We start from the raw sequence: 20,275 nt of genomic DNA on the forward strand, positions 1-20,275 counted from the left end.
GGCAAAGTTTTCACAACTGCATAAAACCCAAGTCATGCCCAGATTAACATAGCTTTCATGAGGCTTCCAACTGAACACTTAGGTTTCTCATGGGAAGGTTATACATTTCTGATGTAGCACCTTTTTAACTTTTCTTTTACTATAAATTAATATGAAAATTAATATGCTGTAGAATATCTGACAAAAATAGAAAACTATAGAGAAGAAAATAAGTTACCCAAAATACCAACACCAAGAAATAGACATTGCTTTGGACTGTTTTCCTTTCAGTATTTTTTTCTTCATTTTTTAAAACATAGTTGAGATTGGGCAGTATAAAACTTAATACATACCCATCTAAACCAGCAATATTAACACACCTATCTCTTCATGAGAAAAAAAAAAAAGACACCGTTCAGTCAGCCAATAAGGTAAGGAAATACGCATGCATCAGTGAATTTTGCAGGCCAACTTAGGAACAACTTTGACAGTAAGCTGAAGTGAAAACAAGTCTCAGGGCCACAGCTATGAAACAGGTTCAGAGGCTATGATAGAAAGTTTGCAAAAACAAATGAAAAGAAAATTAAAGGCAAATAGTGTGAGAGAAAAAAAGAAGGCGACTACAAACTAAGACCAAAAAAAAAAAAAGGCTCAAAAAGAAAGTAAACATAATAGCAGTATACTAGTTGGCTCTACGGTAAATATTTCCATATTCATAATAATGCAAATACTTTTTACTGATTTAACTGATGTAGCAATCAGTTTAGTTTACTATTCTGAGGAGGGGAGTGAGCTAGTGTCGTGAGAGATGAACTCTCGCTTTCACAGCAGTCATAGCATAGATACTGTGTAAACTTGATACAGGAAGAAACAGCATGCTAAGTGTGTTATGTACAGACAACAGGATAATGATCAGCAGAAACAACCTAAGAGTGAAAAGCAGTTACCTCTGGGATACAGTAAAGAGGAGTGAGAAGAGTAAGGGAAGTATTGAGTTGTCCTCATCACAACAACTCTTCTTGCACTGTTTGGGTTTTCTTTGGTCATCTATATGTATTACCAATTTAATAAACGTTTAAATTCTTAACTGCAAGACATCTTAAAAATTATTTCTCGGGGCACCTGGGTGGCGCAGTCGGTTAAGTGTCCGACTTCAGCCAGGTCACGATCTCGCTGTCCGTGAGTTCGAGCCCTGCCTTGGGCTCTGGGCTGATGGCTCAGAGCCTGGAGCCTGTTTCCAATTCTGTGTCTCCCTCTCTCTCTGCCCCTCCCCCGTTCATGCTCTGTCTCTCTCTGTCCCAAAAATAAATAAACCTTGAAAAAAAAAATTAAAAAAAAAAATTATTTCTCATCACTACTTGCCTCAAAGAGCAGAGCACAGTGCGCTTGAAGCCGAATACGCTCACCATTGGCCAACGTCAATAGCCTGTTGTCGTCCATCACAGAATTCATGTTTTCCACCCACAGAGCATCCACATCACCATCAAATAAAATATACCTATAGCAACCCAAGAAAAGTAAGCCAGGCTTTCTTATGGAACTTGGTGTCCCTTCCCCATTCATGACGAATGTCTTTTTCCCGGGGTTCTGTAGCCAGGACCTGACACAGAGCACCCAACTGGGTCCAGACGTTTGACCCATAAAATCAAAAGGAAAAAAAACAAACAAACCATCATATCTGTGTGAGTCAGTCACTGACACTGAAGAATAATGCAACTTCACACAAAAATCTGAATTTCTTGCTTCTCTTGCAACCCAGAAGGCTGAAAACACAGACCTGTGCTCCTGCCTGGGAACAATCTGCTGGAGGTGAGCAGCAGCTGTGTGTGGAGACGGATAGGATCACAGTCTCAGTCTTTTCTTAAAACTGAGAATATCAATTGCTATTGGTCACTGGTTTTGACACCAGCTTTTCTTATGGCAAGGTTAAGAGCAAAGGAAAGTATTTCATATACCCTATCCGTGTATAATGGGTTGAATGGTGGCTCCCAAAAGATATGTCCATCCAGAACCTGTGACTGTGACCCTATTTGGGGGGAAGAAAAGATTTTTGCAGGCATTAAGGATCTCAAGATGACAGCATCTTGGATTACCCAGGTGGGCCCTTATCCAAGGACAAGTATCCTTATAGAGAGCAGAGTATCCTAGCAGTTGAGGAGACAGAGATAACACACAGAGAACTGACATGGCATCTGGCACTTTGTGAGCAGGGCCTTCGACATCTGACTCTAAGTCTGTGGGCGTCCATGCATGAAACTACAATGCTATACGTTGTCTTTTTTTTTCTTTACCTATAACATTCAGATAATTAATATGAGGCTAACCCAGGCTCTCTCCCATTTACAAACGTACTCACTTTCGCTCCTTCTTATCCGTCGGCCTGTTGATCTCCCGGAAGATGTTCGACAGCACCCCGTCTGTCCAGTCTCGGGTGGTGGGGTCCAGGATGCCATAGAGCTCTATGACACTCATGGCTTTGGGGTTTAGGATGTACAACTTTGTCATCAGCCCGAGCCTAAACCCAAGGAGAGAGGCTGCAGCTGTGGTCCAGGTGGACTACACGTTAGGAAAAGAGTCTGGGCTGCCTAGGCGGGGGTTAGATGTTTGGGATCCAGTCCAAAATTTCAAATGCAACCCACACAAACTCTCCCCTGGGCTTCTCCATTACCGTCAATGGCTTACACTAAATGCAAGGGAACAGGGTCACCTGCGTGGCTCAGTCAGTTAAGCATCCGACTTTGGCTCAGGTCATGATCTCACGATCCGTGGGTTCGAGCCCTGCATCAGCTTCTGTGCCGACAGCTCGGAGCCTGGAGCCTGCTTCACATTCTGTGTCTCCCTCTCTCTCTGCCCCTCCCCCACTCACACTCTGTCTCTCTCTCAAAAATAAGTAAACGTAAAAAAAAATTTTTTTTTAATGCAAGGGAACCATGTGTCACCAAAAATATGGCCCCAGCACAAGCGAGGTCTGAACTGAAGGCAGAGCCTTGCCTTTTCAGGGCAATGAGAGGCTAAGTTACGTAGTCGTGCCTGTGATGATTTACGTAAAGGTTTCATAATTCGCATACAGGAGACAACAGTCGTCCAGGACTACGTAACACACCCTTGGGCCACTGACGTTCAATCTCTCGTATCTACGGGATGTCTGCTCTGTGCTGCTGACCTTGTACGTCATGTGGATGGGCCATTTGCCACCATGATGCCTGCAAATTCCTGCAACACGATGGGATGAATCTGTCTACAGAAAACCACACCTCGCACAAACAGTTCATAATTAACTACCTAAAAATAACGGTGGCGTACAAATACACACACGTATGTGACAGTTCTATCAACTACCTAACAATGAATTAATTAAAGAACAAAAGGCAGGAGGGCTACGGCGCAGCCCCCTTGAAGCCAGGGAGCCACTGTCCACTGGCCTTCTCATAAGAAACATAAGAAGAATTAAGGAAAAATGGCAGTCACTTACTCACTGATCTTATATAGACTATCTAGAAATGTTCACGTCACAAAGATTGTAAGTCTTGATTTAGATTTTTGCTGGAATATTCACATGCAGCGAAGTCTTTCTGGGACCTAGTTATTACTTAGGAGGAGAGCGAGAGGTGAGAAAACCTGTTTTCAGGACAAGGATGGGCACGACAACTCACTCCAGGTCTTTAGAATGTTCTGTATCAGGAGTGTGAGATCCCTTTCCTAGCTCCCACTGGGCTGGCAATGGTTAACTCATCTGGGGAGGGGACACTCTGTTTTTGGCCATGCTGATACCATAACAAGGGTTGCATAATGGTGAGCGTCCTGCCTCACTTTGAAGGAGCAACCTGAACACCAAGAAAATACAACTTAACCAGTTAATTTTCAAAATATCTTTATAAGGTTGTTTGTGAAATACTTCCCTCACAGATGATCCCGGTCACAGGGTGATGCACACAAGGGTCACTGTTTTGCCTTCTAAAATAGGTGAACTAGGGGCGCCTGAGTGGCTCAGTCAGTTAAGCGTCTGACTTCGGCTCAGGTCATGATCTCACGGTTCGTGGGTTCGAGCCCTACGTCGGGCTCTGTGCTGACCGCTCAGAGCCTGGAGCCCGCTTCGGATTCTGTGTCTCCCTCTCTCTCTGCCCCTAACCCACTTGCATTCTGTCTCTGTCTCTCTCAAAAATAAATAAACATTTAAAAAAAAAAAAAAAAAAGGAAAGCTCACTCTCTCTCTTAAAAAAATAAAAACAAAAATAAATAAAACAGGTGGACTAACTCAGCAATGAAACAAATCGAGCCACTTCGAGTCTCAAGTGGTGTTTAGGACACTGACGTGTTCAGATTTCAGTTTTCAGGACTGTATGTTTCACTCTGTATTGCATGCGATTCTGAAGCTGACTGGGTCATGAAAATAACTGGTGGCCATGAAGCTAAGGTATTAAAACTGTTTCACATTCCTTTCTGACTGGATTACACCCTGGCTGGAAAATGTCTTCCCCGTGGTAGCTGTATGTAGTTTCAAACACGAATGAACTTTTTACTTTCATGATTTAAAAAAAAAAAAAAAAAAAAAAAAAAAAAAAAAGGCAGTGTTTTAAGACAAACCTAACCTCCCAGGAATTGAGACAGCAAAGTGTAACTAGGCGATACCACCACGACCGGGCAACAAGGCCCCCTCCTCGGGGTCATACTCACTTGGTCTGGGCCTGACACAGGGTGTTAATGACGACGGACTTGCCCCCTCCCGTGGGCCCCACCACCATGGTCGTGTGGCGGGTCAACATGGTCTCGAACATCTGAACCACTTTATCCACCTGTGGGGCAGACGTTGGTAGCTAGGGTAACACAGCTTTTTTTCAAACAGCTTTATTGAGCTATAATTCACTTACCATGCAGTTCACCCATTTCGAGTGTGCGATTCGGTGGGTTTCAGTATGGGCACAATCACGACATTCAATCTTAGAGGGTTTTCATCACACGTTCCCCCACCCCCAAAACTCTGCACCCGTAGTCAACCCTTCTAAGCCCTGCCCCCGGCTGCTGGCGCCGTTCATGTGCTGTCTGTTCCCATGGATCTGCCCACTCTCCATAAATAAATGGAATCACACGGTGTATGTGGGCCTTTGTGTCTGGCTACTTTCAGCACGTTTTCAGGGTTTATGCACATTAGATCGTGGGTCAGGACTTGATTCTCTTTCGTGGCTGAGTAAAATCCCATTGCACGGATAGATCACATTTTGCTTATTCATCCATGGGTGGACATTTGCACGTTTTCATTTTTCCCCTCTTACAGGTAATGCTGCTACAAACATTTGTGTACGAGTTTTTGTGTGGACGCATGTCATTTCTCTTGGGGAGATACACAGGTCATATGGTTAAGTCTGTGTGTAACTCCTTGGGGAACTGCCGGGCTGTTTTCCTAATAGCCGCTACACCATTTTACATTCCCACCAGAAAACACATTGTTTTAAACAACCACATCCGGAGGAAAACCTCAGCGCCAGGAAAGGTGCCAAGAGCACCTTGGCCAGGAAAGGTGCCAAGAGCGCTCATCTGTGGCCAGGACCTGCTGCCCCAGCCCGAGGCCTCTGGGTAGCCTGATGCCCCGAGATAGCCCGACCAGAGGCGGCCACCCTGGTCCTGAAGCTTTAGGCATTTAGACCCTCAGCAGAACACTCTGGCAGTTCATGGCTTAATGATGACATATACAACCTTACAGACTCGAGATGATCAAAATCTTATCGGTAACATTTAATTTAATTTTTCTTATATGTGTGACTCTGGAGAAAAAAAAAAAGATGGGGTGGAGAGAGAACATTAAATGGTTGGACCCCAAAGCAAAATACTTCGGTTGTCATATTATGCCAAAAACAATGGGTGGGTGATATGTACATACAGTGGGAAACTATTCTGCCTTAAAAAGGAAGGTGATTCCGACACATGGTATTACGCGGATGAGCCGTGAAAACTTGCAAAGGGAAAGAAGCCAGTCACAAAAGGACAAATACCTTTTGGGGACTTACATGAAGTCCCCAAAGGAGTCAGATTCATAGAGGCAGAAGGCTGGGTGCCAGGTAGGTGCCAGGGGCTGGGGAAGCGGAGGGGGGGGGGAGTCGCTGGTTAACAGGGACAGAGTCTCCGTTTCACACGATGGAAAAGTTCTGAAGATTTGTTTCACGATATGAATATACTTAACACTACTACCCTGTTCTAAAACTGGGTAAGATGGAAATTTTTATGGTAGGTGTACCTTACCACACTAAAAAAAAAAAAAAAAAAAAAAAAAGGGAAAAATGGTTAAGACAGTAAATGTTATATTTTTATATTTTAATGAAAAAACAAAACAAACAAAAACAATGGAAAGGACCCAGAAGAAGCCCGTGAAGTCATTTCACGCTGCCTTACCTGGACAGGTAAGACAATGTAGCCGTTCTCCTGCTGCACCTGCTCTACGGCGTCATTAAAATCGGGGTAGCGGACACGCGGGCAGTCCAGTCCAGGAAACAGATCGGAGATCAAACCGAGGAAAAGAGGGACGTCCTCAAATACAAACTTGGGCAGATTCATGTCTCGAAGGGCCCTCATCAGCACCACATCCTGGATGGAATGAAACGGACATCTTCGAAGATATTTCTGAAAGACCCGGAGACTGGTCTAGGAATCCTCTTGTGAAATATAAGATGAAATTTTCTATAAATTATAAGACACCAAGCACTGCCAGCACAGTCTCCAGAGAAAAACGTGAGCCTGTTGCCCACAGAGCAGCACTGACTGAAGTCTGCTTCAGAGTAGGTCCTGTGCTTTCATTGCAAAGCGGAAAAAGACACAAAATTCGTACTCGTGCTTCCGTGAGGCCTGGGTTTATCCCCATCCCTCCACCCCACCATCCTGCAATTATGGATTGATCAGAGGCATCAGAAACTGTGGTGCCGTGGAGACACTGAAATTGACCTATGGTAATAAGTCAAATTAGAAAAAAAAAACAAAAACATATAATGGCTAAGAGACCCAACTGAGGCCAGCAACCCAGTGAAGTGACAGCTAAGGCTAAACCTTTCCCATGAGTACCATATAGTAGCCCGTCACCCATCCCGGCGGTTGTCAGGTGCGTGGGAACCGAAGACCCAGAGGACGTGAGTACACGTGGTCCCTACCTCTCTAAGTTCCGAAGAACCTCTCTTCAGCTCTCCAGCCATTACCAACACCGATTTCAGGGCTCTCAGTCCAAAATCATAGTGGTGTTGCTTGGAGAGCTGTTCCCGGGCCAGCTTGTACAGGACAGTCATCTTTTTGGCCAGCGTCTTTTGTGATCAAAGATAATGACAAACCAAGAGAGAAAATGACCCGAGAGCAAAGGGACATCATTCTACAAAGAAAACGGACGTACGGGTGCTCAGATGGAACTGCTCTATGAACAAGCAAACCCGACGGAATCCAGGTAAAGTCTGTAGCTGAGCTAAAAGCACGGCGCCCGCATCACTTTCCCGGTTCTGACAACCAGCCTTGGGGGTGTCAGGTGTCATCACTGGGGAAGCTGGGGGAGGGGCACACAGAACTCCCTGCGCTTTGCTTGTCACTTCTTGGGAGTCAAATTATTTGAAAATAAAACTCACAATTTTAAAAAGGGGCAGGAGAAGGGGGGGGGGGAGAGAGAGAGACAGACAGACAGACAGACAGACAGACAGACAGACAGACAGCAAGCCACACAGAATGCAAACTTGCCAAGCCCCCAGTCCGAAAGCAGAGCCAGGGCGGAGCCTGGGCCGGGCAACCGCAGGGCCTCACCTTGGCCCAGAGGAAGCCCTCCGAGAAGAGCATGATCTCACAGATCTGCTGCAGGTCGGGCACGATCACCACCACGGGCCTGAAGAGGGCCTTCACCGACTCGGGCAGCTCCGTGCGGCCAGCGTAGCCGGGATTCATGGTGATGAAGATGCCCATTCTCGAGTCCAGGGAGATCTCCTGCCCTTCAAACTGGAGGGTGACAGGAAAGGAAGGGGGTTACGGCCGGCAGACATCACCTTCAGCTCCCTTCGGTTTCCGGGTGTTAAACGTAGAGCCCTCGTGCTTATGGCCTGAGTGTTCTAGGGGGCAAGCCTTGCCCTCCCCAAACTCTGATCCAAATCAAGGGTCTGCATACTTGAGAAGTGGCAGCTGGGGGGAAGGAGTGCAGCCTGGGGATGGTCCGAGGTGCTGTGTGAGCCCCAACAGGTTACCTAACTTCTCTGAGTCGGTTTCCCTTTCCGCAAGGTTGTGGCGATTGAGCGAGGCGATCTGTGCTCGAGCACACAGTCTGGCGCCCCACGCAAAGTGGATTTTCATTCAGGTTACCTGTGACTCCCCGAATCCAGCCTCAACCCCGCCCCCTGGCGCCTGGACATCAACCCTTCCCATCTCTTCATCCTCCAGGTGCCTCGGGGACCAACAAACTGCAGGAATCTCAACATTTTGAATTTCTTTCGCCTACAGTTGAGGTTCACCTGCCTCAACTTTTTTTTGCTAAGAGCTTACTATTTTATTTCTTTCGCTGGTCCACCATAGAGACAAAAAATAGGAAATTCTATTTTTATGAGGCACAGGTGGCCTCAGTGACAAGGGGGGCAGCCCAGCAGGTAGCTGATGCTCCCCCTGTCTCGTCCCCCCAGGCTGCACTGAGACCGCCCCACCCATGTCCCAATATCCACAGGAGGCCCAGGAGATGACGGACGGGTTATTTTTTAACCTGAATGCATTGCAGGTTCAATTTCCCTCCCTCACAAGCAGTAAGCCCGGCCCTGAACTATTTCAGAAGAATGAATTAAAAGGAAATCCACCCAAAGCCTTTCTGGGAATCCCGAAAATGTTTCCCAGTACCTAGTTTACATAATCTCTCGACAATGAGCCACACTGAGCTCCGGGAGGAAAGCAGGTGGGTGGCTAGGGCCAGGGAGGTACCCCCAAGCGAATCCGCACCAGCCTGAGCCACATTTGGGTCCCGAACTTCTGAGGCTCTGTAGGGCCTCAGAGAATATATAGGAGATTTCAGGCACAAAGGAAGGAAGGACGATTCCAGGCAGACAGGGACGCATACGGTGTGACAAGACATGGTGCGTCTCCAGGGCGAGTGTCATGAGGTGACAAGAGTGCAGGGCACACGGGGACACAGGGGCAGGAGGGGCAGCAAAGTACACTGGGATCAGAGAGGCCCTGGTGCAGGGGACTGGTCTGGCCACTCTGGTCCCTTTCGTTACAGAACCCACTTCTGGAGTGTGCAAATTATATAGTTAGATCGTGCTTCTCCAAATTCTCATCCAGCTTCGTCAGATGAAATGGATTGTGTTTGTTTGTTTGTTTGTTTATTTATTTATTTATTTGTTGTGTTGAGAGAGAATGTGTGAGTGAGCAGGGGAGGGGAAGACAGAGAGGGAGACACAGAATCCGAAGCAGGCTCCAGCCTCTGAGCTGTCAGCACAGAACCCGACGCGGGGCTCGAACTCACAAACTGTGAGATCATGACCTAAGCCGAGGTTGGATGCTTAACCGACCGAGCCACCCAAGGCGCCCCATGGGACATTAATCTTTAAGGTGCCTTTTTTCTCAAACTTGGGAAGTGATCACGAATGTTTTTCTCCTTTAAGGGGGGTTCTGTCCATCACTTATTTGAGAACACTGCCTTGCCCACCGATAGCAGCTTTGCATATGTCTGCAATTAGTTCGAAGTTCTTAGAATAGCGCAGTCCTCAATTGTCAAAGATGCTGACAATTTTGGAAAACGCAACCATCTCAATTTGAAAGCAGAGGTCTGTCAAATCATCTGCCAGCAGCCTGGTCCGGAAGGGCGACTACCCACCACCCGGTGAGGTTTCCGCCCTGGAGCATGTGGTCCAGGCAGGCCCCGCGCTCAGCCTCACCTGGAATGTGGTCACCTGATGGATCAGAGCGTTTCGGATCGTCTGAATCTGGGACGAGATGACCGACAGCACAGAGGCGTCGATTCGATTAAACTCGTCAAAGCAGCCCCAGGCCCCACACTGGGCGAGGCCGGAGAAGATCTTCCCAATGGCCTGGAATGAAAGAAACGGCAGGACAAGGGCAAGTTTTATCTTTAAAACTGCAAGCGATACATTTGCGGAGACATCGCCTAAATTAAAGCAGACAGTGAACATCAGGTTGGCGGAGAGGCAGCTGGCCAACCACCCCACGAATGGATCTTTCTGGCAACACTTCCGGGACCCTCTCATGGGCCAGCTCCCATTCACAGGATTTTACAAATTAAGGATTTGCATGGAAAACTCCAGATCTCCGGCCTCTCTTGAGCAACACCGGGTCCGCTTTCCCAAGTGGTCACAACCGCAGCTGAACAGTGGCTCCCCCCGCAGCCGAAGCACTGCCTTCTACTTGGCCACAGTCTTCACCACTCCCTATTGTCTCCATCTGCTGCTTTCCTCGTTATCTATGTGGCTCTGGTGGCATCTGTGTTTGCAACGCTTGCTCTACAAGCTGCTAACAAAGCCGACACGCGTACGTTCTGGGACCGGGGGCGAGAGATTCTCAGCTCGACTCTTCCAGCCGCCTCCATGTGATTTCATGGAAGAGAATGAGGTGAAATGCCTTCCTACCATGCCCCGCTTTTAGCTCTCTGCCCGGTAACACGGCACCGGGAGTGACGACGAGGCCTTACCTTATAATCCATGCCTTCGCCGCAGTTGGTTACAACACAGAGCAGGCCCAGGGCTTTGGCTAGATCCTTGGTGGTCTCGGTTTTGCCAGTACCTGCTGGGCCAGCAGGGGCCCCTCCCAGATACATGGACAGTGCCTGTTATGAGCGAAATGCAAAACATACATTGGTCTGATTCTCACAAGGAAACGGGTGTCATTTCCCAAAGCACTGTGATAATCTATGTACAATATATACATGTGGCAAGGGACAAGCTCACGCTCACCTTTCTTATTATTTACTTGAGAGAGAGAGAGAGAGAGAGAGAGGGAGGGAGGGAGAGAGAGAGAAAATCTTAAGCAGGCTTCATGCTCAGCATGGAGCCCAACGAGGGGCTCGATCCCACAATGGTGGGATCATGACCTGAGCCGAAATCAAGACTCAGACACTCAACCGACTGAGCCATCCAGGCATCCGACACACTCACCTTTTCTGATAGTCACCATTCTTAATGTTCCTTTTCTGTGTTTTTTCCACTGACCGCTACCGACCACCCCCCAACGCATGATATAGGAACCAGTACACCCAGGATGAAGCAACATGCTAGAATCTGTGCCTACACTAAGGACAAGGTCCCGGTAGGTCCCAGAGTTGGGGCTCACGGACACATGTTCATCTGTGCAGTAAAGGATTAGTCCTCCCCAAAGAAAGGTTTGGCCCTTTGTCTCCAGATTCTAGGAGTTGACCTCTAAGCCCCTGGAATGTCCTGAGAACAGTGACCTTGGGCCACATGCTATCAGCTTGACTTCTAGAGGGGCTGGAAACTAACGTCGGCCATTGGGGTGATCAGCCATCGCTACATGACCAGTCCCCAACTGAATCCCTAGACACCAAGGCTCTGATGAGCTTCCCTGGGCGACAATACTTCATGCATGCTGCCACGTGTCACCGCTGTAAGAAATAATGCCGTCTGCACAACCACACCGTGAGAGGAAGCTGAAGCTTCGCGCCTGGTCTCGCCCGGACCCTGTCCTAAGCCTTCCTACTGCCGATTTTGATCTGCGTCCTCTTGCCATAATAAACCACAACTGTGACGGTGATGGTTTTTCTGAGTTCTGGGAATCCTTTTAGCAAATTATTAAGCCTGACGGTGGTTTCAGGCGCCACCTGAACTTGCAACAGCCCAATCCCAAAAGGCGGCAAGCCAGTCACGTTCCAATCTGAAACTCATTTACGGGGTTGAAACAACAATGCCCCTCACTATCGGCGTTAATTTCCTGGGGCTGCCCTAACAAATTACCACCAAGTAGGGGGCTTAAAACAACAGAAGTGTATTCGTTCACAGAACCTAGGGCTGGAAGTCTGAAATCGAGCTGTTGGAGGGGGGAGGGGCACCCTTCCTCCAAAAGCTCCTGGGAGGGATTTCTTCGCTCGGGTGGCTCCAAGCATTCCTTGGCTTGTGACCACGTCATTTCCAACCCCGGCCTCTCTTAACATCACCTTTCCTGTATCTCCGTGTCCTCTCCTCTTCTCACAAGGACACCGGTCACTGGCTACAGGGCCCTAATCCAGGGTGTTCCCAACCCCTAACTAATTAAATCCGCAAGGACCCCTTTACTGAATAAGGTCACCTTGTGAGGTTCCGAGCGGACGTGAATCGGGAGGGAGGGGACACGGGTCAACCCGGTACGGTGTCTCCGATCACCCTAATCCTGCTCAGCGAGAAACCCGTAACCACAGGCAGCCGATAACCACAAGGTCCAGGAGGCCAGTCACCTGAGTAAGAGTCAGGTAAATCCGGTCTGTGAGCGGCGTAATGACCAGCCTCCCGTTCAAACCCATGTACTCGTATCCGTAGCCGAAGGTGCCGGTGCACTGGCGGATGTTCAGCTCATCCGGCCCCCGGTCCCAGTAAAACCGCAGCTGACTTTCCCATTCAAACTCCCGGGCATCGAGGATGCTGGAAGGTGACAAGCGGGAGACGCGGTCAGAGAGGCGGCGAGACGAAGCGCGGGGCCGGACGCGCTGTGAGACACCGGCGCCCCGGAGGGGCCTCACCTGCTTCTTATGAAGGAGTCGACTATATCTCTGGCGTGAACGTCGATGATGAGGACCGTGTTGTACTTCTTCCTGTCGTTCCTGCTTAAGGACATGGTGATCCGAGTGACCAGCTCGTCGATCTGCTCATGCATCTTCTTGCCGTAGTCCTTCATGGCCTGCTTCTCCCCTTTCTGCACCTTGCGGAAGACATCCTCCACTTCCCAGGTCCACCACACCTGGCTGGCGGCCAGCACCACCATCCCCTGGTACAGGAGCATCCAGTCGACTCTAAAGGGGAAATGGCACACCTGCTCGAGGGACTGGTACCAGACAACAGCCCCTGGGAGAATTTAGTTCTTTGATCTGGAACGGGGAAAGGCAAAGGAAGGGCTCTAGGCAAGCAAACGGCAAGAAGTCTTCCGGATAGACAGGAAAAGCCCGAGCCGACCACACGCGCACATGAGACCGTGACAGCTGAGCGTGTAGGGAGCTGCTAGATCGCTTTGAAAAGACGCCTTTATAGACCTTTCAGAATGACTTAATGTTATGGGAACATTATGAGAATGTTTACATTTTGGGGATGCCTGGGTGGCTCAGTCCGTGAAGCGTCTGACTTCAGCTCAGGTCATGATCTTAGAGTTCATGGGTTCGAGCCCTGCCTCAGGCTCTGTGCTGACAGCTCAGAGCCTGGAGCCTGCTTCGGATTCTGTGTCTCTGTCTCTCTCTCTCTGCCTCTCCCCTGCTCATTCTCTGTCTCTCTCTCTCTCTCCCTCAAAAATAAACGTTAAAATTAAAAAAAAAAAATAAGTAACAGACCCAGAGCTATAAGTTCCAATCCAGGAAAAGTGACCGTGAATTACTACGTCATTATCCTGATGACATACAATTAATGGCAAAATAAATTTAAAAGTGTATTTAAAACAAAAAAAAAAGATCAGGCTTTACCACCTTGCTTTAAAGTTGTATGGCACCTCGAAAACCTAAATAGTATCTATAATTATGACCCCTACACACTAGATAAAGGTGATGGGGAACCTAGGAAGCTGGAAATCAGGAGAGGCAGAAGCAAGCCGAGCAGAGAAAATAACGTGACTCAGGGCACAGCTAAGGTGACCATGATGGCGTCTGGCAAATCCCAGGACAGGGGTGCTTTCTGGGGCTGTGTATCCCTGGGCCTGTCTTCTCAGTGAAGCCAAAACACGTCTGCTCAAATAAACCAATGTACTCATTTCAACTACTCACCCTTGTCGTTAGAAACGACAGTGTCCGAGCGGAGGGGATTTGGGGAGGAAAGAAGTAATACAGACACATCGGGTTCCCTTCCCTGACTGTCTCCCACCAACCACATGCCGTGACACACAGAAGCACCCTGGCAACGTGGCAGTTATGATGTCGAGAAAACTAACGCTGGTATAAAATTCTTCTGGTCTGGGGTCATTAAGGAGACTGCAGAATGCTCTGTGATCACCTCTCCTGGGGGCCGGTGATTTCTGTCTTGTTCAGTTTTGTATGAGCATCTGGCACAGCGATCAGTTCGGAGCAGGAGTCCGATAAATAGTAGTTCAATTAATGAATATGGCTAATAACGTACAGGAGCTGCCTCCAACCAGTTCACGAGAGTTTACTGCCAAATACTCAGGAATTTTGCAGGCTGATGTTCAAACCACTTATCTTATTCCGCTAGCTTTGAAGTCAGCCATGGTGGGAGTATCTACACCATGTAAATTGACAAACTCTCTAAATCAAAGGTTTTTTGTTTGTTTGTTTATTTGCTTCAGAAAACCAGCATGATGACCAGCACAATACCGAAGATATCTACGTATACTTGATGACATAAGGACATAAACCAATTTTTATAGCACCTAAAAAATAGGATCATAATGATCCAACTGTAAGGCTATTCTCTGATCATTTATTTAACTGGATGTTTTTCAGTGTCTAAAATCAAAGGGACAGCACTCCTAAAATAATAATGGAGATTTTATGTGTGTCATCAAGGCCCTGCCAAATATATTCCTGGGAGCCCCGCCTAAATCTAATGGCACAAGTCATCCAAAGATGTCGTATGTACCACACATTAAAGCCAGCCCTTTGCTCGATGAGAAGCAGGCGTGGCTCAGCTTGGTGCCTGGAAGCTTCTCGGGCCAGAAAAATCAAGGCGTGATTGACATCGGTTAAATATCTTAGAAACAACTTTACACGGATGAACCCTACTGAACACCTGGTTTCTGTTGGGTCACCAGGTCAGTGGTTCTCACGCCTGAGCGTGCTCAGAATCCCCGGGAAGGGGCTTATAAGATACACAGATGGCCCCGTGGGGCTGAGGTGGAGTCCGTCCCAGGAATTTGCATTTGTCACAAGCTCCCAGGGGCCCTGCTACTGTCGGTCCGATGCTACCGCACTTTGAGAAGTCCTGAATTAGGCGATCCTTGAAAGACAGACAAGGCGCCGGCTAACTTAGCTATTCCAAGAAAAGAAAACTTCATTTGGAATGTCACTCAATCTACCCCAAGCCTTTAATATTAATCCATTATGACTGCTAATATAATAAAGTGCCACACATTCACATTTACGACCCTACCTGCTTCTGTCTTCACAGTATCTAAAAATAGCCTCTTTGGTAATCAGCCGGTTGGTCCTCCGCATTTCGTTCAAAACTGCTGTCATCCAATCTTCCACGCGCCCCTCGGCCCGTATGATCTTCCGGAACTCCATGACTTCGCCCTCTGCTGAGATCATGGCAGACGCCAGCTTTTCTCCACCGTCCCCGTCATTAAACCTCAGCAGTGCTATGTTGTCATACATCTGCAACACAGGGGAGGGTCCACTCTGCGATCCGTGCGCTGGACGGTGGAGCCCAAGAATGGCCCGCAGCCAGCCCCCCACCACGCACGGGAGCCCCCGGGACGCCAGCACCAAATAGGCATCCGCTCGCCCAGCCGCTCATTCCAGCAGCACGCTTTGGGTGTGCGCGTCTATCCCGCACTGTGCAAAGGTCTGTTTGGGGCTAAAAAGGAAAGAAAGGAAAGGAAGACACACTCCCTCCCCACACGCGAGATTCTAGAGTACATGCGGGTACAGAGAGGTATCTGGACAGAAGAGGCCCGGTGACAAAACGGCCCAGGGCTGAGGAGTCAGAGACGTGCCTGAATCCCTCCCCCACGGCCCAGCTGGGTGACTTTGGACAAGTTGCTTCTCCTCTCTCAGCCTGGAAGAGACGTAATCATGGCACTTACAAGATGAGGTCGGAAGGGTCACCTCAAACACCGCGCAAGATATGCCTCCAGCACATTCAACACTGGCCATTTGTTGCCCGTCAGCACTGTTCTTGATCCGGAATGATACTCGGGGGGAAGATGAGTCTTTTAGGACCCAGGGTATAATACTAGGCACTCCGTGTGTCAGAGAGGAGAAGGAAAAGGCAACAGGCTTTAAACAATAAAGCCAGAGGGTCTGCAAAAGGGGCCACTGGTAAATGAAGTACTACGATATACACTTTTCTAAAACAGTAAAATATCTTTTTTTGAAAGTGGTAACAAAATATAAACCTCTTCCGGGATGCCCGGGGGGCTCAGTCGATTAAGCCTCCAACTCTTAATTTCGGCTCAGGTCGTGACCTCGTGGTTCGTGGGATCAAGCCCTGCATCCGGCTCTGTTCTAGGCTGGAGCCTGCTTGAGATCCTCTCTCTCCCTCTCTGCCCCTCCCCCGCTTGTTCTCTCTCTCTCTCTCTCTCTCTCTCTCTCTCTCTCTCTCCCTCCCTCCCTCCCTCCCTCCCTCAAAAATAAACAAACATCATATACATATATATGGACACCAGGTGGCTCAGTCGGCTAAGCATCTGACTTCGGCTCAGGTCATGATCTCATGGTCCATGAGTTCAAGCCCTGTGTTGGGCTCTGTGCTGACAGCTGGGAGCCTGGAGCCTGCTTTGGATTCTGTGCCTCCTTCTCTCTCTGCCCCTCCCCCAGCTCATGCTCGCTCGCTCTCTCTCTCTCTCTCAAAAATAAAGATTAAAATTTTTTTAAATAAAAAAATTACACACACACACACATCTCCCCTTTGAGAAAAAAAGACAAAAATCAAAGACACAAATTTTGGTTTAGGAAGGAAATCCGCATTAACTAAAGGGAAAGTATGGAGTTATGTACTTGATCCCAAACGCTTTGTTTATCTGGAATAAAGGAATTATTCCACAACACTGCTTCAAAGCCACAAATGATTCCGTCCCCAGGGGACACTGGGCAACATCAGGAGACATTTTTGTTGTCATAACCGGAGAGCGATGCTCCTGGCGTCTGGTGGGTAGAGGCCAGGGATGCTGCCGAGCGTCCCACAGCGTACAGGACAGCCCCCAATCCCCGACACACACGCACACACACACAGAGCAAAGAATTATCTGGCCCATTGACCAACACTGCCACAGCTGGGAAGCCCTACCCGAGGGCTGATACTAAATATACAGCTTTGACCAGCTGATCAAGATTCATTCTGGCCATGCTCTGGTCGTCTATCACCAGAGACAGTTTTATCTGTTGCGTTTCCTGCCAGTCGGTATTGTTCACAGATACACATGCATTTATGTACAAGTATGAAAACAGGGGCTGGAACGAATCACTGCAAAGTCATGACAGTGGCTGCCTCTTGAAGGGGGAGTAAGGATTGTGATGGGGGCAAAGAGGATGGCCACTTTCTCTCTACAGCTTTGTCTCACAAAGAGGGGGTAGAGAAGCAAATATGACTCACTGGTAACAAGTCAGTTACCAGTCAATTCTGGGTGGTGGATAAGGTAATGTCAGCCAACATTATGAGACAGTCACCGAGTGCTTTACACATACGAACTCATTTCATCTTAAGAACAACTCCACTGAAGCAGGTAACTATTGGGTTTTCCCCATTTGCAGACAGGAAACTGATGCCCAGAGGGGTTCAGTAACTTGCCAAAAGTCACAGAGCAAATCTGTGTAGACCTGGGATTTGAACCCAGGCAATCGGAGTCCAGAGTCCACATGCCGAAGCACTGTCCTGTACCACCTCTCTGCTTATTATATTAGTCTTTGTGCATTGCTATATTCTTTTTAGTTTCTCCAAAAAAAAGAAAAGTGTTTTGGGGCTACGGAAAAAGAGCAACAAACAACAGTGGGATTTTTTGTAATTTCAGACTATAGTGGATTTCATCAGATTTATGTTTCAGATGAAAGCCCAGCACCATTTCTGTCTTTTTTTAATTTTTTTTAAACTATTTTCTAAATTTATTTGCGAGATTGAGAGTGAGCAGGGGAGGGATAGAGAGAGAGAGAGAGAGAGAGAGAGAGAGAGAGAGACAGAGAGAGAGAGAGAGAGAGAGAGAGAGAGAATCACAAGCGGAGTCCACACTCAGCACAGAGCCTGATGTGGGGCTCGAGCCCACGAACCATGAAATCACGACCTGAGCCGAGACCAAGAGCCGGTCGCTTAAGGGACTGAGCGCCCGCCCCCCGCGCCCGTAGCAGTTCGGGGATCTGGGACGGAGCAAACCGCAGCTGCCGAGCTTCCGCGGCGGCTTCCGGCGGGGCGGCGGGGGGCGCACCTTGATCATGTGCTCCTGGACGCACAGCGGGTCGCTGCTCCCGAGGATGCTGAGCAGCTCGTCGTCAGAAATGAAGAAGAACCTCGGGAAAGCGTTTCTCTTGGAGTCCAGGTAGTCGTTTAAGCTCTTCTGGCACTTCTCCAGGCCCTCGCTGATGTTCTGCAGGTCGCCCAGCCGGTTCTGGGCCTCGCAGCATCTCTTGATCACGGGGTCCTTTAAGGTCTCGCCCATGATCTGCACGAGGGCGAGAGGGGAGCCGTCGGGCCGGGCAAGCGGGATCGCCGCTCGGCGCCGGCTCGACAGACGACAGAACCAACAGACACCCGGACCGCAGCCTTCCGGGGGCCAACGCGGCAGAAACGTCGCACGTTTAAATAAGCATCCCCGAGCACCTCCCAGCGAACTACGTGCCGTTTACTTATTTCCGGTGTTGATTTTGTCCACCTTCCCACTAGAAGGCCAGCGGTCTGGGGCAGAGGTTTTTAGGCTCTTTTGCTCACGGACAGGCCCCACGTGCCAGCACCAGCCTCGGGGTGCTGAAGAGCCTCGGGGAACGTGGGCCGGATGGATGCAAGCGGCAAGTCTGCTCTGGGCAGTGCGCATGTTCCGGAGCGTTCACTAGCACCCTTCAGAATGGCAAAGGGGGGAGGGGGAAGGGAACTATCCTAAACGTGCAGGAATAGGAACTTAGGTCAGTCACTGGCTGTAAGTGATCATTTAGATGTTCGCCTATTGACAGATATGTCAAAGATGTTTAAAAAAATTTTTAAATGATCACATGGGTAAGAATGATGTTATTCTGTGGAATATTTATAATATTTATGTATATGTTTACATAGGAATAAACAAATTCTGGAAAGATACATGTTAAACTGTCAACATGGTAATCTTGGGTATGAGATTGTAGATGTTTTTTGCCTTTTTTTCTTTTACTTTTTTTAAATAGTATCTAAATCCTTCTATAATAAATAGGTATCCATTGTGTGATTTTTTCTTTTTTTTTTTTTTTTTTTAATTTTTTTTTTTCAACGTTTATTTATTTTTGGGACAGAGAGAGACAGAGCATGAACGGGGGAGGGGCAGAGAGAGGGAGACACAGAATCGGAAACAGGCTCCAGGCTCTGAGCCATCAGCCCAGAGCCTGACACGGGGCTCGAACTCACGGACCGCGAGATCGTGACCTGGCTGAAGTCGGACGCTCAACTGACTGCGCCACCCAGGCGCCCCAGGTGTGTGATTTTTTCTTAAGTTTAAAAAAAAGCTTATGCAAATGAATAAGAAAATGTTACAAACTCTAATGGATAAAGGAGACCCAAATGTGAACCAGCCCCTCCTAACTGGAGAGCACTGCAGACCGCTGAGCAGCAAAGCCCCGAGGCTCTGGGTTGAAACCCCCACCCCTAATTACTAGGGGCAGTGATGACGGACACAACCCTTTCCTGGAAGGACTCTGCACTGAGCAATACGCCTTCACGGGCAATTTACCTTCCAACAACTCCTCGTAAGATATTCATCCTAAATGTGCAAAAGGCACGAGGCACAAGCCCACGAATTATTTATGAATGCAACGAATTCCCCTTTGAACAAGATGTCTCGTTACTAGACGACAATCATCTAACGTCAAGCCACTCAATGGAACGGTATATAAAGGCATTCAAATCCCTTCTCAGTTTCATCATATGAAGTGCATTTCTTATAACATCAAAAGAAAATTATGAGAAAATTATATAAAATGTCGTTATCGTCGTGTTTTTTAAATTCATGTACACAGGAAAAAAAAAAGCATATGGCATACTGCAGTGGTCACGTCAATGTGACGGAACTCTGGAAGATACATTTTTTTCTACCTTTCCGCATTTTCCAGGCTTTTTAAGTGTTACTTTTATAACGAAAAATAAATATAAAAAAGTTTCAGTGCCATATGCCAGTGGCTTGATACCCAAGAGAAATTTTTACTGAACGGATTAAGGTCATATATAATGATTTAATAAATTCAGAAGCTACTTAATAGACAAAATACTACATGCAGAAACATAACTAAAAGTATCTCTCATCAGTGTCCTTTCATAACTAA

At 48.0% G+C, this 20,275-nt stretch overlaps 1 protein-coding gene across 1 annotated transcript in view; it reads right to left on the reverse strand.

The window, feature by feature from the left end:
• DNAH10 (dynein axonemal heavy chain 10) overlaps positions 1-20,275 on the reverse strand; it is a 147,364-nt gene that overhangs the window by 55,085 nt on the left and 72,004 nt on the right. The window contains exons 29-40 of the mRNA XM_045459666.1: positions 18,202-18,435; positions 15,216-15,439; positions 12,653-12,922; positions 12,371-12,554; positions 10,619-10,753; positions 9,849-10,001; positions 7,744-7,932; positions 7,113-7,259; positions 6,364-6,555; positions 4,654-4,772; positions 2,336-2,494; positions 1,342-1,477 (exon numbers count right to left, since the gene is read on the reverse strand). Of these exons, the coding sequence (XP_045315622.1) occupies positions 1,342-1,477; positions 2,336-2,494; positions 4,654-4,772; positions 6,364-6,555; positions 7,113-7,259; positions 7,744-7,932; positions 9,849-10,001; positions 10,619-10,753; positions 12,371-12,554; positions 12,653-12,922; positions 15,216-15,439; positions 18,202-18,435 (2,142 nt within the window). The remainder of the gene's footprint in view (positions 1-1,341; positions 1,478-2,335; positions 2,495-4,653; positions 4,773-6,363; positions 6,556-7,112; positions 7,260-7,743; positions 7,933-9,848; positions 10,002-10,618; positions 10,754-12,370; positions 12,555-12,652; positions 12,923-15,215; positions 15,440-18,201; positions 18,436-20,275) is intronic.

This window comes from Leopardus geoffroyi, chromosome D3 (assembly GCF_018350155.1).
Source record: "Leopardus geoffroyi isolate Oge1 chromosome D3, O.geoffroyi_Oge1_pat1.0, whole genome shotgun sequence".
In the NCBI taxonomy this organism is placed as follows: Eukaryota; Metazoa; Chordata; class Mammalia; order Carnivora; family Felidae; genus Leopardus; species Leopardus geoffroyi.